Source organism: Pseudorasbora parva, chromosome 7 (genome assembly GCF_024679245.1).
Source record: "Pseudorasbora parva isolate DD20220531a chromosome 7, ASM2467924v1, whole genome shotgun sequence".
NCBI lineage: Eukaryota > Metazoa > Chordata > Actinopteri > Cypriniformes > Gobionidae > Pseudorasbora > Pseudorasbora parva.
This window is the reverse complement of record NC_090178.1, coordinates 36,937,771-36,961,226: the sequence shown is the minus strand read 5'-3', so window position 1 is coordinate 36,961,226 and position 23,456 is coordinate 36,937,771. Positions and strand designations below refer to the sequence as shown.

The 23,456-nt window shown below is 38.4% G+C and overlaps 2 protein-coding genes across 5 annotated transcripts in view; one reads left to right on the top strand and one right to left on the bottom strand.

Annotated features, from left to right (window-relative positions):
- Positions 1–1,130: 1,130 nt before the first annotated feature.
- Positions 1,131–3,308, bottom strand: ccr2 (chemokine (C-C motif) receptor 2). The gene is made up of 2 exons (XM_067449811.1): positions 3,194–3,308; positions 1,131–2,602 (listed from the first exon to the last, which is right to left on the bottom strand). The coding sequence occupies exons 1-2, from the start codon at positions 3,237–3,239 to the stop codon at positions 1,572–1,574; spliced, it is 1,077 nt and encodes a 358-aa protein (XP_067305912.1). The 5' UTR covers positions 3,240–3,308; the 3' UTR covers positions 1,131–1,571.
- A 938-nt stretch (positions 3,309–4,246) lies between these two features.
- The window catches only part of cobl (cordon-bleu WH2 repeat protein), a 153,924-nt gene continuing 134,714 nt past the window's right edge, over positions 4,247–23,456 (top strand). The window contains exons 1-2 of one of the 4 annotated variants that reach the window (XM_067449209.1): positions 4,247–4,496; positions 4,871–4,973. In XM_067449209.1, coding sequence (XP_067305310.1) covers positions 4,936–4,973 — 38 coding nt within the window. In that variant the 5' untranslated portion in view covers positions 4,247–4,496; positions 4,871–4,935. The remainder of the gene's footprint in view (positions 4,497–4,870; positions 4,974–23,456) is intronic. The other 3 variants (XM_067449210.1, XM_067449213.1, XM_067449214.1) reach the window with 3 other exon arrangements.

Below are 23,456 nucleotides of genomic sequence, written 5' to 3'. Positions count from 1 at the left end.
AACCTGGAAACAGCTGACACCAGAAGCTTGCACATTCAAGTTAAAAATGGTCATGTCACTTCTCGTGTTAAAGATGGATAAAGGTGAGTAATAAACTGAGTGCAGAAGTGGTTGTTCTATTTTTATGTGTGCATATGATGTCTCATTTCTGTTTTCTTGTACTTCACTTCTTTGTACTCTACCTTTCTCAGAGCACATGTTGCGATAGAGGATGTTGGAGCATCAGCTAGTGGCTGATCTTATCTGTGCTGCTCCAATAGCAGAAGAAATCTTTCATCTTATTCGGTATAATCGAGCAGCACACAGAGCCTGTAATGCAACTTGCCGCAATAACCCCCCCACCGCCTCCCCCAAGTGGTTGGCCACAATGTTTTCCCTTTGAATCTAAAATGAAAGACTAACCTCAAACAATTACTTTTGATGAAACTTGATGATTATAAACCTATGGATATTAAAGGTGGTTGTTTGTTTAGAGGAAAACACAACAGGCAGCTTTAAAAAGAAAAGTGAAAGTGAGAGTATTATTAAACAAATGGCCATACACTTAACATTCTGGAAAACTGCAGTTCTGTCCCAAATGATACTTAAATGCACTATATGTCCTCTACCATCTTGTTTAAGAGTTTTATAAAGTTATTTTATAATCCTGCATTGTCATTCCTTCTACTTCTGCTACACAAATAAAGCTTAAATTGCTGAGTTCATAAATTGTCTAACATTTCACTTAATCCCCCCCCCCCCCCCCGTTTAAATAAATGCATTAGCTGCAGGATATTTAGTGCACTTCCTGTTTTTGTTTTCTATTTTTCTTTCAGTGTACACGCTACTCGCACTATTTCCACTGCAACATGGCTATAGTGCATAAGTATGTGAATTGAGACGCACAATGTGTCTTCACTTTTATAAATAAACACTTACGCAGATGTGTTTTACAACTATATGCATCACACTTCCTTTATGTGACGGACAGACAGCCCCCCCACCATGACCTTAATTAAGTATATCTGCACATAATGCTTCATTTTTTTTCTTTTATAATTAACTTTTTTTTAAACATAAGAATAGATTATTTGTAACTGTGACCGTTCCCCCCATCATCCTTTAAACATATAGTATAATCAGGACAATCATTAATAAAAAATCCTTTATTAATTTTTTTTTTTTTAAATGTATAAGCAATATTTTAAATACACGCTAAATGTTTTTCTTTAAACAAAGATTTTAAAAAGTCATGAAAAATAACACTTTCTAACCCCTGGTGCAAATACAAAAAGTGGCTTTATTTAAAATAGCTGATGAATCCTTCATATAAAAACTATTGTCTGTATCATTTGCAAATCTAAAAAAATATAAGCAATATACATGGACAGGGAAGAACATTTTAGCAACACTGTCAAGTTCTGCATTCTCCTACTTAACATACAATTCATTATTGTCAAACAAAATTGTCAAAAAACTACTTTCGAGATAAACTCAATATACATTCAATAAAAAGGTGAACTTAGGAATGGTATAAAAAATATAAGCTAATCAGAATGAAAACAAATCTCCGGACGAACAAGTTTGCCATGCTATGCAATTTGTGTGGAGGAATATTCAGAAGATCTGGAGAAGACTGAGCTTCTGCGTTCAGATAACTGTTGAGAGAAATTTGTGCATTGGCTGAAGCACTTTGGAAACTGCTCTTTTAGGACTTTAAGGACTGCTCTTCTGAATTTCTGTCCAGCAAAGGCGTAGATGATAGGGTTCAGGCAACAATGGCTTAAGGCGATAGTTTCCACCCATTGCATGGCAAGATTCAACTGAGTTTGCCATTCACATGAAAGCAAGTGGCCTTTCTTCTGCAGGAACATGAGAAACATGACAATGTTGTATGGAGTCCAGAAGATGAAATAAACTGTCACCACAGCCAAGATGAGTTTGATGACTTTGTGCCTTTTTTGTGATTTTATGCTGAGCAGAGTGGGGATGATCCGGGAATAGCAAAAGATCATAATAACCAGAGGGATAATCAAGCTGAGGAAGTTCATCTGAAGGTAACTAAAGGACACCCAGCTGTCAGGAAAAACAGTTCCACAGGATATGACACGTGACTCATTTTTCTCTTTGGCAAAAATAATATTAGGGAGGGATGCAAACAGACTGAGCACCCATACAAATGAGGTCAGAATCAAACCCATTTTTGCAGAGCGATTTCTGGAAAATATACTGTGGGCATGGACGATGACGACATAGCGATCCAATGTCATGAGGACCATGAAAAAAATGCTGCCATAAAGACCTATCATGAAGAGGCCTGTTATGGTATGACACATGAATTTGCCGAATGTCCACTGATCTATGGCACCGTGAGCCCAAAAAGGGAGTGAGACGAGAAAGAGCAGGTCAGATAGGGCTAGGTTGAAGAGGCAAACGTCTGTCATATTGGATTTTTGACGGTATCTGATCAGGACCCAAAACACCAGGCCATTTCCGATGAATCCACCGATGAAAACTAGGCTGTACAGGGTCGGAAGGAAAACTTGACTGAAGGCCTTCGTGTTGGCATTGTTGCATGGTAGAGCAGAAAGGCCGGCATCGTTATAGTAGTCATCATAGCTTTCTGTGTCATTTTAGTAGAAGGGCACACAAAGAACACAATGATAAGTCATAATATACAGTTATAATTTGTATGTGTATAATATGCTTACATCTCAACACTAGTTCAACATTTCCTTAGGTTTAAGGGTAGATAAAATAAAATTACATCACAAGGAGAACCTTGAACGGATTTCAATTTTAGCTTGTGTTTTCATGACATCTACTGGTCAGAATGGGCATAATTCTCCTATCAGCAAGAGACGTGTTGTAAACTGACGGTTTAGGTCTAGACTAGGCTAGAGCATAGACTGTAAAAAATAGAGATGTTGAGGTAAATGTCTGAGATGTTTGAGATGACCTGAAATAAAGGTCTAGAGATATTGAAATGTTATATTTAATTTAATATTTAAATTTTAATGTTTACAGCTATTATAATCATGTTGTTTAATTTTTTTAATGGTTTAATTTTTTAACAAATAATGATTGAACATTTTAATGAATGCTCTGACAAAATAATAACAATTATAATAATAAAACAAATCTAAAGTCCTATTTATAAGTAAGAACTTTTTATGTAGCAAAATTACGTGCCTAAATAGACGTAAAGACCTACCATTCGTAGTCATAGCCAAAGTCACAGTCACAAGATCCTCCGTCATGTCTCTTGGTAATTACAGCTGAATCTGAAAGTTTTGTGATCCTGTCTGTCAGAAAGCTTTAGGCTACTAAGCAGCACAGGAGGCGCAATTTCCTGAACCTCCCACAGGCGGGACTTCATCTCACTAAAAATCAAAACTGTAATGTAGGCTATTTACATTTATATGACAAAAAAATAATAATAATAGGCTAATCACACTGCTGTCTGTATGATTAAATTCGTTCATTTGAAATGTGGATGTAAGTGCAACACAACAGGCCTATAACACAAATAGTTTTACACATTATTGAGTACAATTTGGTTGAATTAGTTTTTACTCGATGTAAAATTGCACATTTCCATTAATCTTCTTACAACTATTAATATTTCAAAGTGTTACAGCGACCTAGTGTCACACAGTCTCTTCATTCTGGCAAGATAGTTGTAAAATGCTCGGAAACCAGTTTTCAGAGGTGGTTGAAACAGCAAAAAAACAAACAAAAAACAAAACAAAAAAAAACATATATATATATAAGGATGGCGCTGTTCTTTAATTTGTTATAATTATCAAACTACTATATATGGCTAAAATGTTACGTGCAAGATTAAGTTAAATATTTTATATAAAAGGTCCATATATGTTTTATAAATGTATTGTCTGTCTAATTAATAGGCTACATAGAAAGCTGTAACCAACATAAAATAAGGTTTGACAATCCTGATTGTACGGACAGAGGGCGGGGCGTATTAACGGCGAACAGCCAATCAGCAGACCGCAAAAGAATATCATACGCTAGGGTCGCTGGGAGGAAACACTATTTGAATATTAAGTGGTGGCTTTTGTTGCAGCTTAACGGGTACCATAGTAAAATCCCATGTTTTCATTAGCAATCACGATATTTATTACGACATTACGAATTGATATTAGAATAATCCTACTGTTTTAGTTAAATCTTTTTTCTTTCTTTTTTAAAATAAAGACAATACAATTGTTACAAATAACTTCTAGACAGTCACGTTATTGCGAACTGTTCTTTAGAGGAACGTTTTAGTGGGTGAGACTCGTTTATTGACGGTCTCACTCACTGTATCACTGCTCTGTTCTCTGGCTTACTTTTTTCTATATCAATAGTGTTCTCTCGGGCGCGCTCTCGCGCTCAGAATTCCAGGCTGCCGTTGAGCGCGGGCTCGAGAAGCCGCGGGAACGGCGCTGCCTGGTGGACGGATTAGAATAGAATTCTCCCGTGCCGTTGTTGTCTGCCTAGGAAGCTGAATCCACGTAAGTATTTCACCGCTTTATATATTATAGTGATATTTAGTTGGCTGTATTCGTTTTGCATTGGCAACTTTTTATGGCAATAGCTGCGATAAACTTTTACTGTAAGTTAAATGTTCGTAACGTTAGTCTCTGTCGTGGCAAGTGAAACATTTGAATGCCTTCATTTGTTTGTCCACTTTTAAGAACCTAACGTTACGTGTGTAAGGTTCGTCAAACACTTGTCCGCATCTAAGACTGCGGTGAATGTATAAGTCATTCTGTGGGCACCTTGGTGCTGTTCAGCTGTGTTTTTTTGTAAAATAATTGTATCCTGGTAGGCTGTTGAAGTGTATTTCCATGTTCTTTAAGGTGACACATATGAATGTTTTTTTTAGTTATACCAATGTCCTGGATGTACGAGTGAACTGCGTTGATACAAAAAGGATTTAGTTTATGACAGATGAATTTGGTAGACGCTACGATTAGACCTCCTGTAGGGTGAGTGTTCTATCTATCTATCTATCTATCTATCTATCTATCTATCTATCTATCTATCTATCTATCTATCTATCTATCTATCTATCTATCTATCTATCTATCTATCTATCTATCTATCTATCTATCTATCTATCTATCTATCTATTGTGTGCCTATTTTAACCATTTCTCTTTTAAACTTTCTTGACCACCTTATTTTTAAGCCACACACCAATATGTCTCTTTTTATTTACCCTCAACAAAAAAGTTGACATGGCATTTGGCTTGTTGGTAAAAAGCTTTATTCTAACAGCTAAGAGGAGAGTAACCAGGAAATGAAAACAAATAACTACCTGTTCATCTGCCAGTGATGCTTTTGTGTTCCACCTCTCTCACCCTTTGTCACCTCTGCTGTTGACTCAAAAGCTCATTATTCCATTTTACTAAACAACATGTTTGCTTAGTTTCAAAATTAAAAACCATCAAAATTAAGCACCTTAAACAGAATTCTACTATATTTTTGTTACTGTGAAAGTAAGGCATCGTGAGAAGTAAATATAGGTGTGACTGATTCCTCTCCAGTGGAATTGCTTTCTCACAGAACATTCTGGTGATGGTAACATAACTCAGTAGTCATTTAAAAGTTAGCCAGTGTCCTCTTTGACAACACAACAACAGTTTGCTTTGTGTATCTTACCCACACAACCCCCCTTTTTTATGTAATCAGACCCCATTACATAGCTAAAGCAGTAGACGATTGTGGTTATTTAAAGCCTTAACAGTTGTTGAGCATTCCCAATTCTATCTTCTCATTACTGTAGTATTACTCTTATATGTCAGTATATGTTTGTGAGTATCCAATAAGATTGGACAGGTCCCAGTTTTTTGTCCATTGAGGATACAAGAGTTCAGTCTTTTAAAGCACACCTTTCACTCCAATTTACGTTTTTTAGCATGAATATGTGAGTTTGTGGTTACTACAATACCATTTCTTTGAGAAATGTCTTTTGTAAAAATGTTTTTGTCTAAAATGGCTCTTTGAAAGCTTTGTGATTTTGTAGATCTGGTTGGACTCTAATTATTATCTCACAAATCACACAGGAATTTTTTTTTTTCTAAGTTGTAGTTGATTTGATCATATCTATAAAGGAGTTGTGTTTCGACAAATTAGCTGTTCGTATAATGAAATAGACTATAGAATAGGGTTGGACGATATGGTCAAAATGTACATCACAATATATATCTTAATTTTGGTCGATACGATATAATTCCAATATCAATATGAACTATATAAAATCCTGTTCTGTTTAAAAATGGCCAAGAACGGCGACAACGAATGTCTGTCTACACATTTCTGAAAAATGAATTTGCCAAATCCATGAAACCTCCTATAAAACTATATAATATTTTAGAAATAAAAATGATACAAATAAACGAATGGTGGAACCTTAGGGTGGAACTGCTTCAGAGGGTGGAACAGATTTGATGTTCCCGCTACTAGTCAGCACCAGGGGTGTAAATCGGACAGCTCATCATGATTCATAACTGCAGTCACTCCAGCTGATGTCATGCATACTTTCAATATAGAGCGGCAAAAGGATTTATGCGCATCCGGTGTGCAGAATGATGTGTTTGAAGCAAGGGGGTAATCTAGCACTCGGAAAGCGTTCCACCCATAGGGGCGCCCATTGCTAACCTAGCCATCACCTGCTGTTAGCATCCCATTGACTCCCATTCATTTTTGAGTCACTTTGACAGTGAATAACTTTACATCTGAGGTGTTTAAAGACTCCATTTGTCCATTGTTTATTTATAAAGAAACACATCAATGTATCAAAGGCTCCATTACCTTGTATCTTACACTATCGCCCTGTAGAAGACTCTGTCGCACAGTAGAGAAATTACCGTATAGACAGGAGGAGACGCTCAGAGGCAATCTTTTACTGTCTATGAGACAGTCGGGGGGACGTGGAAACATAAAGTCAAGGGAGAAGAATGAGGAGAAGTCGATAGTGAGCCAAAAGCAACAGGAGAAAATATTTAAACAACGTGATTCAGATTTCACCTTCCACAACTACTAGAAGACCTAGAACTGTCAGACAGGTTGCTTACGTCACATCTACGTCGCCAAGCTCAGTCTGAGCCTGCGCAGTTTGCTCAGCCATCAGGAAGTGAGTGCCTCTGATTGGCCTCATTTTCCGCCGTTAAAGTCAATGGGATAGCTCTGTCCATTTCTTTTACTGTCTATGGTTTAAAGCAACAGAGTCACAGTGTGCAGCGCTCCTATGCAGCAGTTTATTGAGCATTTTCTTTTAACAGTTTTACATTTCAGTGTGAAGAATGATTCATATTGCTCTTATATGCAAAATCGTAGACCTGTATCTAATTAAGCACTAAAATTAATAAAAGAAGACTCAATTCAGTAGCTTATCGTGTGCAAACTGCTTTTTGCAAGGCTTTAAACATGAGCAAATTATAAACTTTAGTGAAGCACTGTACGAGCGCTTTTCACAAGCTCTGAAAGGTCAGTTAAACAAGATAATACATTGTGTGAAAATGTGGAGAGTGATAAAAAAATGTGCCTCTTAAATATATAAATAGCCTACATGTATCGATTTTTAACGCTTGGCATCGATACATCGTATCGTAAGACATTAGATTGATGCATTGATCTATATCGATGTATTGTTACACCCCTTGTCAGCACCACTCTCCGGCACATTTTGCAGCACACTCACTGAAACCTGAAGTTTATCAGATCCTAGATAGCCAAACCACTTTACACACTTCAAACACACCAAAGACTGTAAAAAAAAGCACCTTCACTCTCTTTCCAAAAATAAAAAGCCATCAATGAAGCCACCAATGTCCCACTGACATCAAATTGCACTGACATCTGGCACTGATTTGGGAACAGAGTCAACCAGTAATAAACGAGGGACCCGAGTCTGCACAGTAGTAACCAATACATAGAACTGTGCTATTAATGCTCTGAGAGGGCGGGTTTATGCTATACTGGGACCAACCACCTGGGAGTGATCAAGAAGTTTTGGCTTCACTTTTCAGGACATGTGTGGCTCGCTTGGTATTAGTCAGTCCGTGCAAAATGGGAAGCAGACAGGAGAGTCCAGCAGTCACTGGACCCGAACGTCGACAAATTTAATTTCAAACTATACTGCGCTTTATCTAGTTAATAGTTCTGCTATTTCGTAATCATGTTATATTCATTGTGTGCTGTAAAATTAGGGCTACCATGTCTTTAATTGAAAAAAATATTATTCCTAGAACAGGTCTCAGAATTTTTCCCCATGCTTTCTTTTACTTTTGCATGTGGGTGTTTCACTTTTAATTAGCAGCTAATTGTTTTCTTGCTCTATGAGGAATTCTTACTCCTGCTGGATCTCATTGTACGATTCATTATTTTCCTCTAATATGTACAATACACCAGACAATGTGCACACAGTACAACAAAATGCACATAATTTGAAAAACAGATTAAAAAAATCTGTTGTCTTTGTTCTACTCAAGATCATCTGAAGTCAGAGGTGAGGTATTTAGTCTTACTGACTTTAGGGCACATTTAGTTAATGACTTTTAAGGTCCATTCAATCGGTCAGGGTTTGTGTATATTTCAGTCACGAAGGTCCAATTAATTAAATAACAATATATTTATCAAATACGAAAAAGTATTTGAGATAAAGGTTAAGCTTCACTCTCTAATGACATCCAGGTAAAGAAAGACAACTACCTGTGAAAAACATTACAGTTTAGGGCTGATAAATCGATAAATTATACATTTATGATAAAGTTTTAGCATTGAGTTTGCAATGTGGGCAGCATGACCGCAGCATGAGCGATGAGCTAAGTTTAGAAATGTTGTGCATCCATTTATAATTAGTGAGACATTTTAGCATGCAAATGTCACATGTGAAAACTTCAAGATCTCAGCCCTAAAAATCGGCTGCACATATCGGCCATCGGCTGACCCTGACCTCTAAGAATCGGCATTGCATTAGCTATAGAAAAACCCATATCTGTTGATCTCTAGTATGAGGTAAGGTTAGGTGAAAGTAGACACCTCTCGCAGTTCAAACAAACACATCTTTGGTTTAGACTATAAAATTTGTAAACTGTGTTTTGTTGCGCTTCTGCGTTGGTCAATGTCATTCGTCGAGTTAGAAGTACAATGAAAAATGTACGGCTGTTACTGGAAGCCAGTGATTACAGTTGATAAAGTTATAATTGTGGATATTTTTCTTATAAAATGTATCACTTCGCTTCAGAAGGCCTTTATTAACCCCCTGGAGTCATATAAATTACTTTTATGACGGATGGATGCACTTTTTTGGGCTTAAAAAAATAGTACCATTCACCCCCATTATAAAGCTTGGAAGAGCTAAAAGAGCTAAAATGGCTAAAAGAAGAAAGTCATATACACCTAGGATGGTTTGACGGTGCGTAAAGACTTGAGGGATCATTTTTAGCTGAACTAACCCTTTAAAGTATACCTAAAATATACTTGAACTTTTCTTAAGAAAAGAAACTAAGATTTTTGTGTCATCAATGTCAGATTACCCCTTTTTAATGACATAAATAAAATGAATTGTGGTCTGTCACTTTGTGTGAGACTCTTTCACTTTGTTGAGACTCTTTGTGTCTAAGTAGGCAGTTATTGGCCAAATAATATGCTGCATGCCTTATGCCAATAGTGAATGTAGTCTGGCTATGCAATATTAGATTCCATGAGATCTGAATATTTATTGTTGAAGCCATAGTCCAGAGTACGTCCACTGACACCACAGGCATAAATCTCATTTGTTCGCTTCAATGCACACTGCAGCTCATATTTCTGCTTTCCTATGTCAGCCTCCCTGTCACAGGTGCTTTAAATAGAGCCCACAACAGATAATCCCGTCTATCAGATGTATTAACCCCTACATCACTGCACCCTTCTCTCTGTTCACACCCACCACAATCCTCACTGAAGCTCATAGACACACCCAACATATAATGTTATGTTGTAATTCATGTTATGAAAACTTTTTAAGACTTAAAATTCTTTTAGACTTCTTTTAAAATACTTTAAATGTTCAGAGTTAAAACATAAAAAAAAAAAAAAAAACTTCAAACAACTCACAAATAAGCTGAAGCACATTATGTCATAGGCAGAAAGATGAGAGACAGTGTCTCATAGGCAGAACGATTTGCATATCTGGCATCAGCACATGGTCTCTTAATATTAGCTCAACAAATATACCTGCTCTCTTAGCACAAGCGTGTCTGTGTTGTCTGTTAGGGCAACATCATCAAATGTGATGAGCTTGACCAACTTCATGTTTGTTTATGTGAACTTTCCACACTGAATCCTTCACTTTTTCAGTAAACTGGAGGCAATGTAAGATCACAGTGGACAACCTGGATATTTTTAGTTGCAAATGATCCTTACTTACTGAAGTTGGGAATGAGATATTATAGCGTCTATGTCTTCTTAGGGCTGGGCTGATCGTCCTTGCATTTTACGCTTGTTATGCCATGACTATTTTGGGAATCTGCTGTCAGGCGGTGTTTTATGACAGACTGTTCAGAACTCTGTTCAGCAGACCTTTTAGTGGAGGCCACAGAGAAACACATCTACAAGAAAGTTGGTCCATCCTCCAAGACTAGTCTCAAAGTCTTATTACCTCATAACTTGATGTTATTCAGACAATGCTGTTTCTCATATGATCAAGGTTCAGTAACATTGGGCTAATTTTAGATGGCATTTTTGCACCCTTGAAGGGCACTGTTGAAGAGAGGGTCTATTTACAGTTGTTCCAAGCTAAAATTGAAACACATTATTACAAAATTGAACAAATTTTTAAATTAAAATAGAGAAAAAAGTTGCTATACTATCAATGCAACATTTTGACAATCACGCACTGGACCCTTAAGTGTACTCACTCAAGTGTTCTGCCCTCCGGAGGGAATAGGGCATAGTTATGTTTGCTTTTGAATGGAATTTGGGCCATTAAATATCATTGTTGAACTTAACTGTTATTGATCTGTAACTATAGCAACTACTACAGATAAACTACTTCAATGTAACATATCTACAGTACATGACAATTAAAGTAAATTTAGTAGTGCAAAAGGTGTTAACATGGCTGTATATTAGAAGAGCAGTAATTAAAGACCTGTTAAATATCTGAGACCTATTGCTAAATCAGTCGGTGGCTCAGGGTGTTTAGAACAAACTAATTATTATTTCTTGCCCTTCCACCCATCCTCTAATCCCATTGGGGCTGTTTTTCTCCTGAACTCAGCCTGAACAAATGTTTTTCAGCAGTTTTCCCAGACACCAGCTTTCCCCAACACCTGCACCTGCTTTGCCTTGAATTATGATCATTGTAAATTATACTTTAGCATTCACTTAAGAAATATTAGCTATTATAGATTTCAAGAAATCAACTGAATGAATAGGACCAATAAGTTCAAAACTAATAGCCTATTTAAACAGATTTCTATAAATAAAATTTAAGAAATGTATATTTAAGATATTGTTTTTCACTACTATGGCAACCACCTGTGTGTCTGTGTTTGAACGTTAGGAGGTGGATATAGCAATTGTTCAAGTGTCATGTAAGTTTCATTCATGTTTCTTCTTTAATCCGACATTAAATTTAATTCCAGATTGTAGTTCTGGGCGTTATGAACAAAACATTATTTCACAGTATTTTTCAAAATTATATCGGTTTCACGGTATATGATGGTATTTTTTTCCCTATGCATGACCAAGTGTTAACCACATTTCTACTGATCGAGATAGGAAAAACTGCAGTAGATTAATTAAAATGCACTATTTAACTGTCATGACTGAATATTGTAGAAAAATTCCACAGTTAATACAGTTAATACAGAGTTAATACAGTTTTGCGAAGCCCTACAAAATTATGCTGTGGGGAGACAACAAACAATTAAACAGTAATTTCAGACACATAAATATTAAAATATTGAGTTGAGGGCACCTTAAGCATTTTAAAAATCTAACCCTATATAACAACAAACCGCCAAAACTAGGGAGAAACACGGAAGAACATTGAAAAGGTATAAGGATATTTTAAATGCATTTAAGAGCACTACAGTCTCTGAAAAAAAAGACAAGACAGTTTTAACACAGAAAGAATAAGCATGAAATATCGCCATAAAAAACGTACACACACTCGCTCTGAATCTGATCTATATGATCCATGTGGTGAACGTTGTTATCTTGTTGCGTGAAGTTTGAAATCTCCGCTGTAATCAAGGGCTGAATTCGAAATGGTCTCCTATACCATCAAAAAAGGGCATTTTTTTAAAGGGACAGCCATTTGTAGTGCTGTCTGAAACCATAGTGGACGTTATTGAGTGCACTCATTCAGTCTCACATTTAACACTGTAAATTAACACTGGTTTCAGAATTTTGCTTTGAACTGAACCACATCAGGCCACAGTTTTTATTCCTAATTGCTGTACAAAAACATTGTAAAGATGAAAGTCATAAAGGCACATCAACATTTAGCCATTGATAGTAAAATGGCTATTGAGCCATTCAATATTTATTTTATGACATTATGTTTTTGAGCATTTTACCTTTATTTGACAGGGCAGTATGATAAGGGATATGATGCACTTCAAGCTTCAAGACTTCAAGACTTCAAACTTGGGTTGATAGTCAGAGTACATTATTCTTTATGATGTGCTGCAGATATTGTGAGCCAACTACACACTCCTCTAATTCTCTGACCCTAATTAGAGCATAGATGGACAGATCATCCTGTGACGTACAGCAGAGAGGTGGAGAGTGAGTGAAGCTCTGGCTAAATCCATTCAGGCATTGGATTAGGAGCTGGTATAAGACAGCCAGAAAAGACAGCTTGGGAATCCACCCATTCATTTTGCACAAGACCATCTTCTCAGAAGGCCTTATTTTACTGTCAGTGTTTCCTTTATATTATTATTATTATCATTATTATTATCATCATCATCATCATCCCCAAGACAGTACATATATTGTAATGCAGCTGCACTGTAAAATGAATGTAAATGAAAAAAACATATATATATATATATATATATATATATATATATATATATATATATATATATATATATATATATATATTAAGCATATATACTGTATGTTATTTTATTTTACTGCCAAAGAAAGTATCCAGTAGAGTCATGGTACCACAATTTTAGTAGCCAGTACCAATACCAGTAGAATTTCACGGTTCTCATGGTTCTCACGGAGCAAAAATCTGTTCTTAATTTTTTTGTCCTGTTTTGTTGTCCATTGGTACTATCACTTTCAATCATAAACTGTAAAAAAGAAAGAAAGATGGCCTTCACTCTTCCATATTAGTAATTGAACCTGCCAGCGTCCAGTGTCATCTCGGGTCTTGGGCAGGGATTTTCCTGGGTCAGAAACACACACACACAAACACACACACACACACACACACACACACACACACACACACACACACACACACACACACACACACACACACACACACACACACACACACACACACACACACACACACACACACACACACACACACACACACACACACACACACACACACACACACACACACACACACACACACACACACACTTTAATTTCTTTATTTGAATCTACCAATCAAATTTCTTACAGAAAGGATTCAAATCTTCTGAGGTAGCACAGCTTTGACAATAAGGGTACATAAAACATCACTTACACAACACAGCAAGGCTGCCTATCACAGCTGATATTGAGCAGAATTTTGCCAGCTGTTTAGACTGACCTTTTGGTAGCCCTGCCAGTCTTAGTCCACTAAAGCCCCGTTTCCACCACAGGAACTTTACCCAGGAACTAGGAACTTTGGGTGGTACTTCGTGTGTTTAGACCGCAGGAACCAGGGTAAAATTGAAGTTCCGGGTAAATATTTCCCCCTCCAAACGGCCCTGCTCGCGAGGTAGTACTTTTTCAAAGTTCAGGAACTTTCGAGGGCGGGACTTGGGCGCTGAACATGCTGAGTGGTTGAGCTCACGCAGTTCAACCGGCATTTTTAAAAGTCTTTTGCGAGGTTCGTTCTGCGTTCAGTAAATATCAGTCTTTGCTCTCTGTCTGGTGGCGCGCGGTCGTCTCAGCCATCTCACGTGCAATGTCCGTAATAGCTGATAATAATATACATTGTCATTTTAAATCTAGCTTTACAAGCTTTCTGAATATGCTGCAGCTGCATGCTGCTGAATCTGCATATTAGTGCTCTTTTCTGTCGTTGTTAATTACCTCTTTAGTAAACCTATACATAACCAGCAAAAGCAGCAAAGCTTGAATCTCTTCCATACTCGTTATTAATTTTTTTTCACCATGTAAACGACCTGACCGATTACTTTTAAGTGTGTGTCCTTACATGACGTGACGGCGCGCGCCGTCAAGAGAGTGTTGACAAGAGAGGAAAGTACATTTTTCTGAGGGGTAAACTTTTTATTTCGTAAATTATGAAGATAATGTTGGAGTAATGACACAGCGTATATTGCCCCAGGCAGTTTTTACTTTAACTGCGCCTGACAGAAGATTTTTTTTTCTGAGATGATTATTACACTTTACAACAAATAGCTATAAATAATACTGTATTAGTCCTGGTGGCCGTTAAGAGTTGCTATGGCTACAGTTAACACATTCAGCTGCTGGAGAAAACAGCGTTGACATTTTTGATGCGGCAGACAAACTGCATGTGACAAAATGATTGCGATTGAAAGTCATCACATGTAAACACCAGATCGGTTTAGATAACGTCTCATGTAAACAGTTCACTAAATCTTTCAATCGGTAACGTTACACACACAAATGATTACATGTCCTTCACTGATTTGGAGGAGCAGTCGCGCGCAGTCCTACATCACCGGACTAATTTGCCTAATCTTCTCGGAACTTTATCGCGGTCGAAACGCAGACAGCTGCAGGTCTGGGGGGGAGAAAAGTTCCTGTAAAAAAGTTCCTGGTACAAATTGTTCCGGGTAATTTTGGTGGAAACGGGGCTTAACAGTCAGTTTATGCACATGTCCCAGGCTGCCAAATATCCCGCAAACCTACATGCAGGAAAAATAACCCCCTAAAAACTACGGCAAAAACAAATATGCCAAATACCACAAATTCTTTTTTTTATTGAAGTGCAAAGTAGTCAGTTCATGTAGGAACAAAGTGCTTTTGCGACATTTAAAAAAAACTCCCTGATTACATAAATAATAATAATTTAACTGTAAAAGAAAATGAATAATTCATATAGCCTTCTTTTCATTCATTTCATGCTTTCAGAAGATGAATCAAAGAATCCCTTTTTTACAGTTAAAGTAAACAGTAAGCATTCTGCAGAAAGATGGGGGCATATGGCTGAGATATAAATAAACTGATTTTGTCATAAAACCACTTCCTGTTAAATTTGTGTCAAAATTCAAACATTAGATGTCACACTCTTTACTAAAGCGTGACTGAGCGCCTCATCATGCGGATCATGTACACATGAGCCGATATTCACTTATTTTCCAGTTACAGAACGAAATTTGAACGTCAGAAAGTAGGCTATGATACAGTACAACTTACAGAAGAGCACTGTGTCTCGTATTTCCCTCTTGGTTAAAACATGAATAGACCTATTCATCATAATCCCATGATGAAGCTGACAAAATATAATATATAAATAATATAATAATAATGATATTGCAATAATTTTTAAATGTTTTCAAATAATATGCGATCATTTTGACATTTTAACCGAAAACCATGCGATCAGTTAGACACAAATCATAAACTTACATGATTGTGACCGCGTCTCGCACCAATAGTGTCAATCACCTGACTGTGGGTGAAACTTGCGATTTGAACTATGATGAACATTAATATTTCTTTATGAATTTTAGCAAGCAGTTGTGTTAGAAGGAAAATCATGGTCTCTAAACTGAGTCTTGAACAACGCACGTGCTTGATATATTTTAAAACGAGATATATTTTAAATATCGAGATATCGCCCACCCCTAATGCATAGCCCAGGTCACTGATCTAAGCAAGGAGGGGTTGGTATTTAGTAATTTTTTCCAAAAAGGCTATGTCCATATACAAATCATAAACACAACCTACTACAAGGACTAATACCTCCTTTCTGTCTATATCCACCAACACAACATCAGGGCTGTTAGGGATGCTGCAGAACACATCATCAGAGCTGTTGAACCAGTCTGGTATTACTCGTGAATGTTTATACATAGGCATATTTTTTGGAAATATGTCCTGAACAGAACTGGCTATTAGATCAACAATACGGTCATGGCGTGTATAATCCCTTGTACTTATTACATCCATTCACAATATGTGCAATTGATTCAAAGTGATCAGAGTTAGAATGCATTATACAGTGTGGCTGGTTATTTTGAGGGTACCATAATGCTAGATTGTATCTGGTTGGTAGCACCTGTAGTCTGGCCTTAACAGTGAAGCAGAGAATATCCTCCCGTATTGCAGCATTTCTGTACATAGAGTGAGAGGTAGAGTGGTCAGCAAAGTCAAGACATGCCAACTTTCCCTGCATTCTTAGTCCAGTCCAGTGTTGTTTTGTGTCCATCTGTTTGATGTTCAGTAAGGATCTTTTTGCTGTTGTGCTCTGTAGTGTGTGTTGTGTCTCATTGTGACAGACTGTGGCCTCCACAGTAATAGATGGGTCTGTGACCACTGCGTCAGATACCCTAGGTGTAGTGTGAAAGTTGCTTTCTTTCCACTGTAGTGTAACTGCCAGTCTGTTACACAGATCGTTTAGGTCTGGCCAGTCTGAACGAACTCCAAAACCTGCAGTGTGTGTGTCCAGTTTCCCGTTGCCTTTCCTCCTGAAGCCTAGGAAGCTTTCTCTTCCTAAGGTCCAATAAGAGGGAAGCTCTGGCTAGCTCTCTGACTGCAGCATCATCACTGTTGAGCATGCTGATGAGGTGTGCTAGTCTTATAGTGGAATAGGTCCATTCCACATTTGGGACCCCCAGATCCCCTTCCTTTAGTGTGAGGAATATTATGTCTCTGGTGGAATGAGAATTCAGTCCCAGCCATTTCCTGACGGCCTCAACTGTTTTATTATTCATGTCCAGTAGAACATTTTATGGAATGTGAATGTTTGCAAAGAGATGTTGTAACTTTGCCAGAGCCACTTCTCTAATGGCCTCCAGTTTCATGACTACAGGTAAGGGGGAGGAGTCGATCAGATTGAGCCTGTCCTTAAAGGCACAGGATAACACCTGCACCTGTTCACCTCACTCACCTGCAATGTTGAATTTATGGCCAAGGTAGGTGTATATTTCATGACGAGAGTAGACGCTGATGGGCTGTCCTATTATTGTGAAGGAGGGGGGTTTGTCAGATTTAGATTTGTACCAGTGGTTTCCACCGCTTCGCCACTCGTAGAATGCTGCACATTTGGTGTGTTTCACCTCCAGCTTAGACCACTGTAGGAATTCATCTGTTCTGGACAGGATGTTTTGAATGATATTCTCGTCTCTGGAAGGCACCTGGACATCATCAGCGTACCCCTGAACAGGGTTTGGCGATCTAGTGTGTGGTGATGCGCACTGGCAAATCCACTTCATCCACTGGTTGATGGCCAGGATGAAGTTGACAGCACTCTAGGGGCAGCCTGTTTTAACCCCCACCTTAAGAGTTATTGGCTCTGTGAGTTGTTTACCACAGATAACTTGTAAAAAAGATCCCTTATACCGATCTGTTATGAGGTCCATAAAGGGCTGAGGTAGAGGGATCTCCTCTAATGCATTAAGCAACAGTTTGTGGGATAATGTCCCAAAGGCATCTCTGAAGTCCAAGAATACAGTATAGAATTTGCATGATTCATGTTTAAAATCGTCAATTCCAGTTTTCAGGCAGAACACATGTTCGTTTATACCCTGTCTGTCTATGTAGGCTTTCTGTTTGGATGAGAGGATGCCCTCATCCACAAGCCATGGGAGGATTTGGGCAAGCAGGCATTTCATAAACACCTTGTAAACAGTGCGCAGGAGAGATATGTCTCTCCATGTAGATGGATCACTTGGGATATTGTCTTTCTTTGGAATTCTATGGACAAGGGCCCCCTTCCACGAGTCTGGTACTTTCCCATTAATCAGACAGGTGTTAAATATAAATGTGAGTATATGGGAAGACCAGGATTTTGTGGCTTTCAGGGTCTCATATTTTACCCCATCATATCTACAGGCTTTGTTATTTGGAAGGTGGGACACAACTTTGTCTATTTCATCAATAGTAAAATGAGCAGTGGATGGGTAATAGACTGGAGTAGTTGTCTTTATGTGGGTGGACCAGGGGGCCTGGCCAATGTATGAGACAGGAGTGATTGACATTTGTCCATATAATACTTATGCACATTACTTATATCATTAATAGTAGGTGGAGGGGAAGGAAATGTGCTATTATTGAGAATAATCGTTAATAGTTTTGGACCTGCGGTGCTGCCATAGGTGTGCTAGTTTTTTTCTGCTTACTGTCCTCAAGTGCCCGCGGCGCTCCTCAGCTCCCCTTCTGCTGAGTGACGGCTGGATGACGTCTCTCACGGAGATCAGCTGTTTCTCAATCCAGGAAGTAATGGAAACCGATGTTAATTACACTGCATGTTTATCGCTCAAGGGGAACTTTTTTAGGATGCGTGACACATATTTCAGGAGCGGTAATCCAAACTCCTTCCCACAAGCACGCCTCGCACGAAACACTCCATTTTTGAAAAAAATGCTGAAAAGATGGACGCAACTTTACTCCATTTCGCCGGGTCACCCGAGCAGGCAAATTAAGTTCTTTCTTGGAGTTGGTGTCCAATGACTTTCTGAAGTGTCTCTCATAGATCTCAAACTTGTTCCATTCCTGACATTCAAGTTGGCGCACATAGTTGTTAAAGTCAAATTGGACATCCTTGCCAGCCATTAATGGTGTTTGCGGGACTGGGTCATATGTTTGCCGCCGTTGTTTGTAAATGCGGCCGCTTGACAGGGCTTGTTTGAATGACAGTCTAAGTGCTGCAACTAAGCACATGTTCAGTTCTAATGTCCAAAGCATAGTTTCTCTACTGCATTAACAATGGCAGTTACAATGGGTGAGATGTTTTTAAGATTTAAATTGCCATGGTGTGGAACTGTGGAGCTGCGTGGAGCACACACACGCACACGCACACACACACACACACAGAGACAGTAAAAGTACCTACCCATGTGATCTGTGAGCCCAATACTGACAATAAAGATAAATAATAAATGCAAATATATATATTTTTTTCTTTGCTCATCTAATTTTGATATCTTATTATGTATATTGTCTTGATGTTTGTTTCTTTTTTTTCTCATTTTTACACAGTTTGCATGGTTTACTAATTATTTTTATCAGCTATCAACAACTTGCATTTTTCTGGTTTCAACTAATTCCAGTCTAAACTATTTTTTTTGGTAATTTACACATACAAATACTCAAATACATGAAAATACTGTGGATTATTAAAACTAATTCTTACTAACCACTCTTGTTTAATAGGGTAAGCACACTTCCATTCTCATTTCAGAGGTGTTGTGAGTAAATGATTACACATCGATTCGTGAGTTTGTGTTGGACAGATCAGTTCATTAAAATGAATCGGTTCAAATGAGTCATTAGTTCGTGAATTGGACAAAAGCAGACACATTATGTGTGAATCCAGACTGTTAAAACAACGCAAAAGATTTGTCATCACAGAAAACACTTCATAAGGATATTTTTCAGTTTATTTGAAAATATGGTTTATGTCAGCTGCGTGTACAAAACGTCTATCAGAAGAGGTGCGTTTTTTTTAGCACAATTCACATCCAGTAGTAATTCAGGGAAAATATTGTGCGAACGCGACACGTGGAACATGGATTCAGGCTTCTGACCTTTTACCGTTGTGTCAGTTCAGTTGATTTTGATTGATATGTGCGAGTGAGAAAGAGCTTAAGCCTTGTTTATACTTTTGCCTGGCTCCGCGGCGTGAGCCTCTGCTGACTGCGCGCGCTCCTCCTCAAACGGACGAGGCGTGTATACTTGACGTGCTCGCCGCTGTTCTATTCTTTGAAACGATAGAGGGCGACTCAGAGTAATTGTTCTATAAACCATCAGGAAAAAGCGTAGAGAAGAACTGAGCTAATGTACACAGGTTATGATATTTATTTTTGGACATTTCACCAAAAAACACACTACAAAAGAATCATATAAAACCTTGGCTTGATATTATTGCTTGTGACAAAATATATGTATGCAACTAAATGAATGATCTCTTAAACATTTCCTAATTTCACTAAACATTTTAGTGTCGTGATTTATTTAGTTATTTGGTTAAACATGGATCTTTATTTAAAAGGGCTTATTTCTGCTTTTTTAGCTTTTTTAATCATACCTAATTTGTATGTGCAAACTGGGTGCCGGTGTGGTGAGACGGCATGCTCGGCTAGATTCGGCAAAAACTCGTTCATCTTCGGATACGGAGCCGTGCGCGCTGTTACAAAAAATGTGCATTATATGTGTATATATATATAAATGTGCACAAAAGCATTATAAGCTCAAGCAGCGTGAGAGAAAAAAACAAAATTCAGAGCGCGTCATGTTATTGTGCAGAACGTACACACAAACACACGCACACGAGTCGGTATATGGTTGTTGTGTTTGTATTGTTTCTCATTTTCATGTTGAGAGAAACGATAATTATTGGATGATTATTATTATCGGGTGAGAAAACGTGCCACTGACAGACGTTGCGGAGACAAAGATAACGGTTAAGTGAAGTTTAAGTGAAGCACTTTGTGTTTTCTGTTCTTAAACCCTCGACGAAACTGAAAGCAAGCATTTGTCTTGAGATAATTTTGATGTCATAAGTTATCTCGCCCTCACTCGGGGTACAGATGGGCTTGACTCGTGAACGCAGTGATGCTTTTTCCTCATTCTACTGGTGTTTGGATCTCATGTGATTCTCGTTGTTCTGGTGATATTATGATAACTCAGTTTCATTAATTCATTTTGTCAAAAGTAACTCCATTTTGTAAGATAATTTTACAAAAGTTATTCCAAACATCGCGAGGCAGACGACGACATTGTGATCAAATACACTCATCTTATTAACCCGCTCCACAGCGCCACCCAGTGGTTTGAGTTATAACCGCGAGATTTAGATTCATTGATTCACTGCATTTACAGCCAGCAAATCAATGCAGTAAAATTCGAATAGTATTTTTAGCTTTCAAATATTAATTTCATATAAAATATTATATATTATAAAATATAAAATATTATATTTATAAAATATATATTATAATATTCATGCACACCCCTAAATACTGCACTGTATTATCAGTATGATGTATGATGCAATAAGAGTGCCTTGTATGATAAAAAAAAAATAGTAATAACGTTTCTTCACTGTAGTTTACTATTACCGTATTTCCTCAAATAAAAGCCTGTAGTCAATTAAAAGCCGGGCCTCTGATAGTGGCCGGGGGCGTGGTCAGCACGAACAAATAACGGCCGGTCTCAAATTAAGGTTGGGGAAAAATGTGTGGATTATCTCCTAAATGCCTTTCATTTAATGTGCATTCAAGTTCATTGTAATGTACAGTAGGGTTGTACCGTGACAGCTGACCGACATCACGATGGAGCGCAACCATCCTGATGCCACGCACCCCGATGAGTCTTGCCAGTGTTGCGTCATACACACTAATAGTCTCTTCTATAGTTAACCTAAAACCTTTGCAGAGATTGCTCTGTACATTAAATTGAGAATATAACGGATGCATATATAACTGAGAGGACGCTGGCGTCGTCTGTTCGCCGCTTCTCCACCCACAAATGATCATGTTAATGTACTATTAGATTTAGATTTTATTTTATTTCCTTATGTTTGTGACTAGTCTAACAGTCAGAGCTACAATTGGGGCTGTTGCTGATTGCTGGCAGCCACTGAGAGGACGTTGTTCCTCGTTTCGCCGTTTTCCACCGCTTCTAATGTTAACGTTTGAATTGCTGCGGTTGGTTGGTTCTGGTTTGGTGGACATTTGATGTTTCTCGTCGCGACTGCTCAATGGTGGTCTCCCTTGGGCTTAAGCTGCATGGTGGCTGAAGTTTGCACCGGGCTAGCGTCATCTGGGCCATCGTAATCGGCGTCCGGCATGATGTTGGGATGTTCCGCTTCTCGGCTGCGCCGCTGTTCCGTCCTGCATTGCGGCCGTGGAGCGGCTTGGACTTCTGCGCCGACCCCGGTGTGTCCACAGAAGTGCCCGAAAAAATGTTCTGCCTCCTGCATGGTGCTGCGGCGATCCCCATCGTTTGAATCGTCATGAAGACCCATCATCTGGTCTTCAGCTGTCCTGCCTCGGCGATGTCATCGGGACACTGCCGCTGGGAGAAATCTGAAACATGGAGTGGACCACAGTGTGCTGCGGAGCTAACAGAGACTTCCACCATCAGCTGTTTTCTGTTCACCATCAGCTCTGTTTCTGTTCACCATCAGCTCTGTTTCTGTTCTGTTTTCTGTGTTGGTTGATTGTTTGTAGTATTTTTACTTGTTATTCATTTTTTGTTGTTATCCCCCTTTGTTGCACTTTGAGATTCTTCGGAATGAAAAGTGCATTATAAATAAAATCTATTATTATTATTATTATTATATATGCGATTTCAAATAGGCTACTGTAGTCTATGAGAGAAGCAACGTCTGTGGAAATACCGTGTCAGGCAGGCTACAGATATCGATCCTCACAATGCGTGTGTCTCAATCTGCTCCCTAGTTCAGTAGTCAGGGCACTGATCGGGGAGTCAGTCCATTGACTTACAGGTATGTCCTGATCAGTGCCCTACTGAACTAGGGAGCTGATTAAGACGCACCCAATATTAGCCTCTCGTCTCTTTTATGTCTTTCTCTGGTCGCACACGGGACTCGAGGCTCAGCTCCGTGCAGCGCCGTGTCTCACACCAGACAAGCACATTATTTTCGCGCAAGCTCAATTTTGAAACGACTTCTGACAGAAGAGCTGCACGATGGATGTATCTTGTAACACAGGGTGAAATAAGTATGTGCATTGACGATTTGAGGGAAATGTAATATTCTATATAAGACCTTGATTTGGAGCTCTGTGGCGCGGCAGGATTTTAAACAAATTCCGCGCACAGGCACCGAATGCTACCGCCGGTGTGTGTGTGCACTTATTGAAAATAATGCGTTCGAATTTAACACGGCGCTGAGCTTCGTGTGCGACCCTCTTCTCTGCATTTAACTTTAAATACAGATAGGCTACAAAATAAACGTTGTTGTTGTTGTTTATGCATATGTTGTTGAAATATTGTAAAGTGGTCATAAGAACTAGGCTACACGTACGACTGTTTAAAAAAACAATATGCAAAATCAAAATGTTAGACTATATTTCCATGATGGATTGAGAAAAGTGCGTGCAAACTATTGGAAGTGTGGAT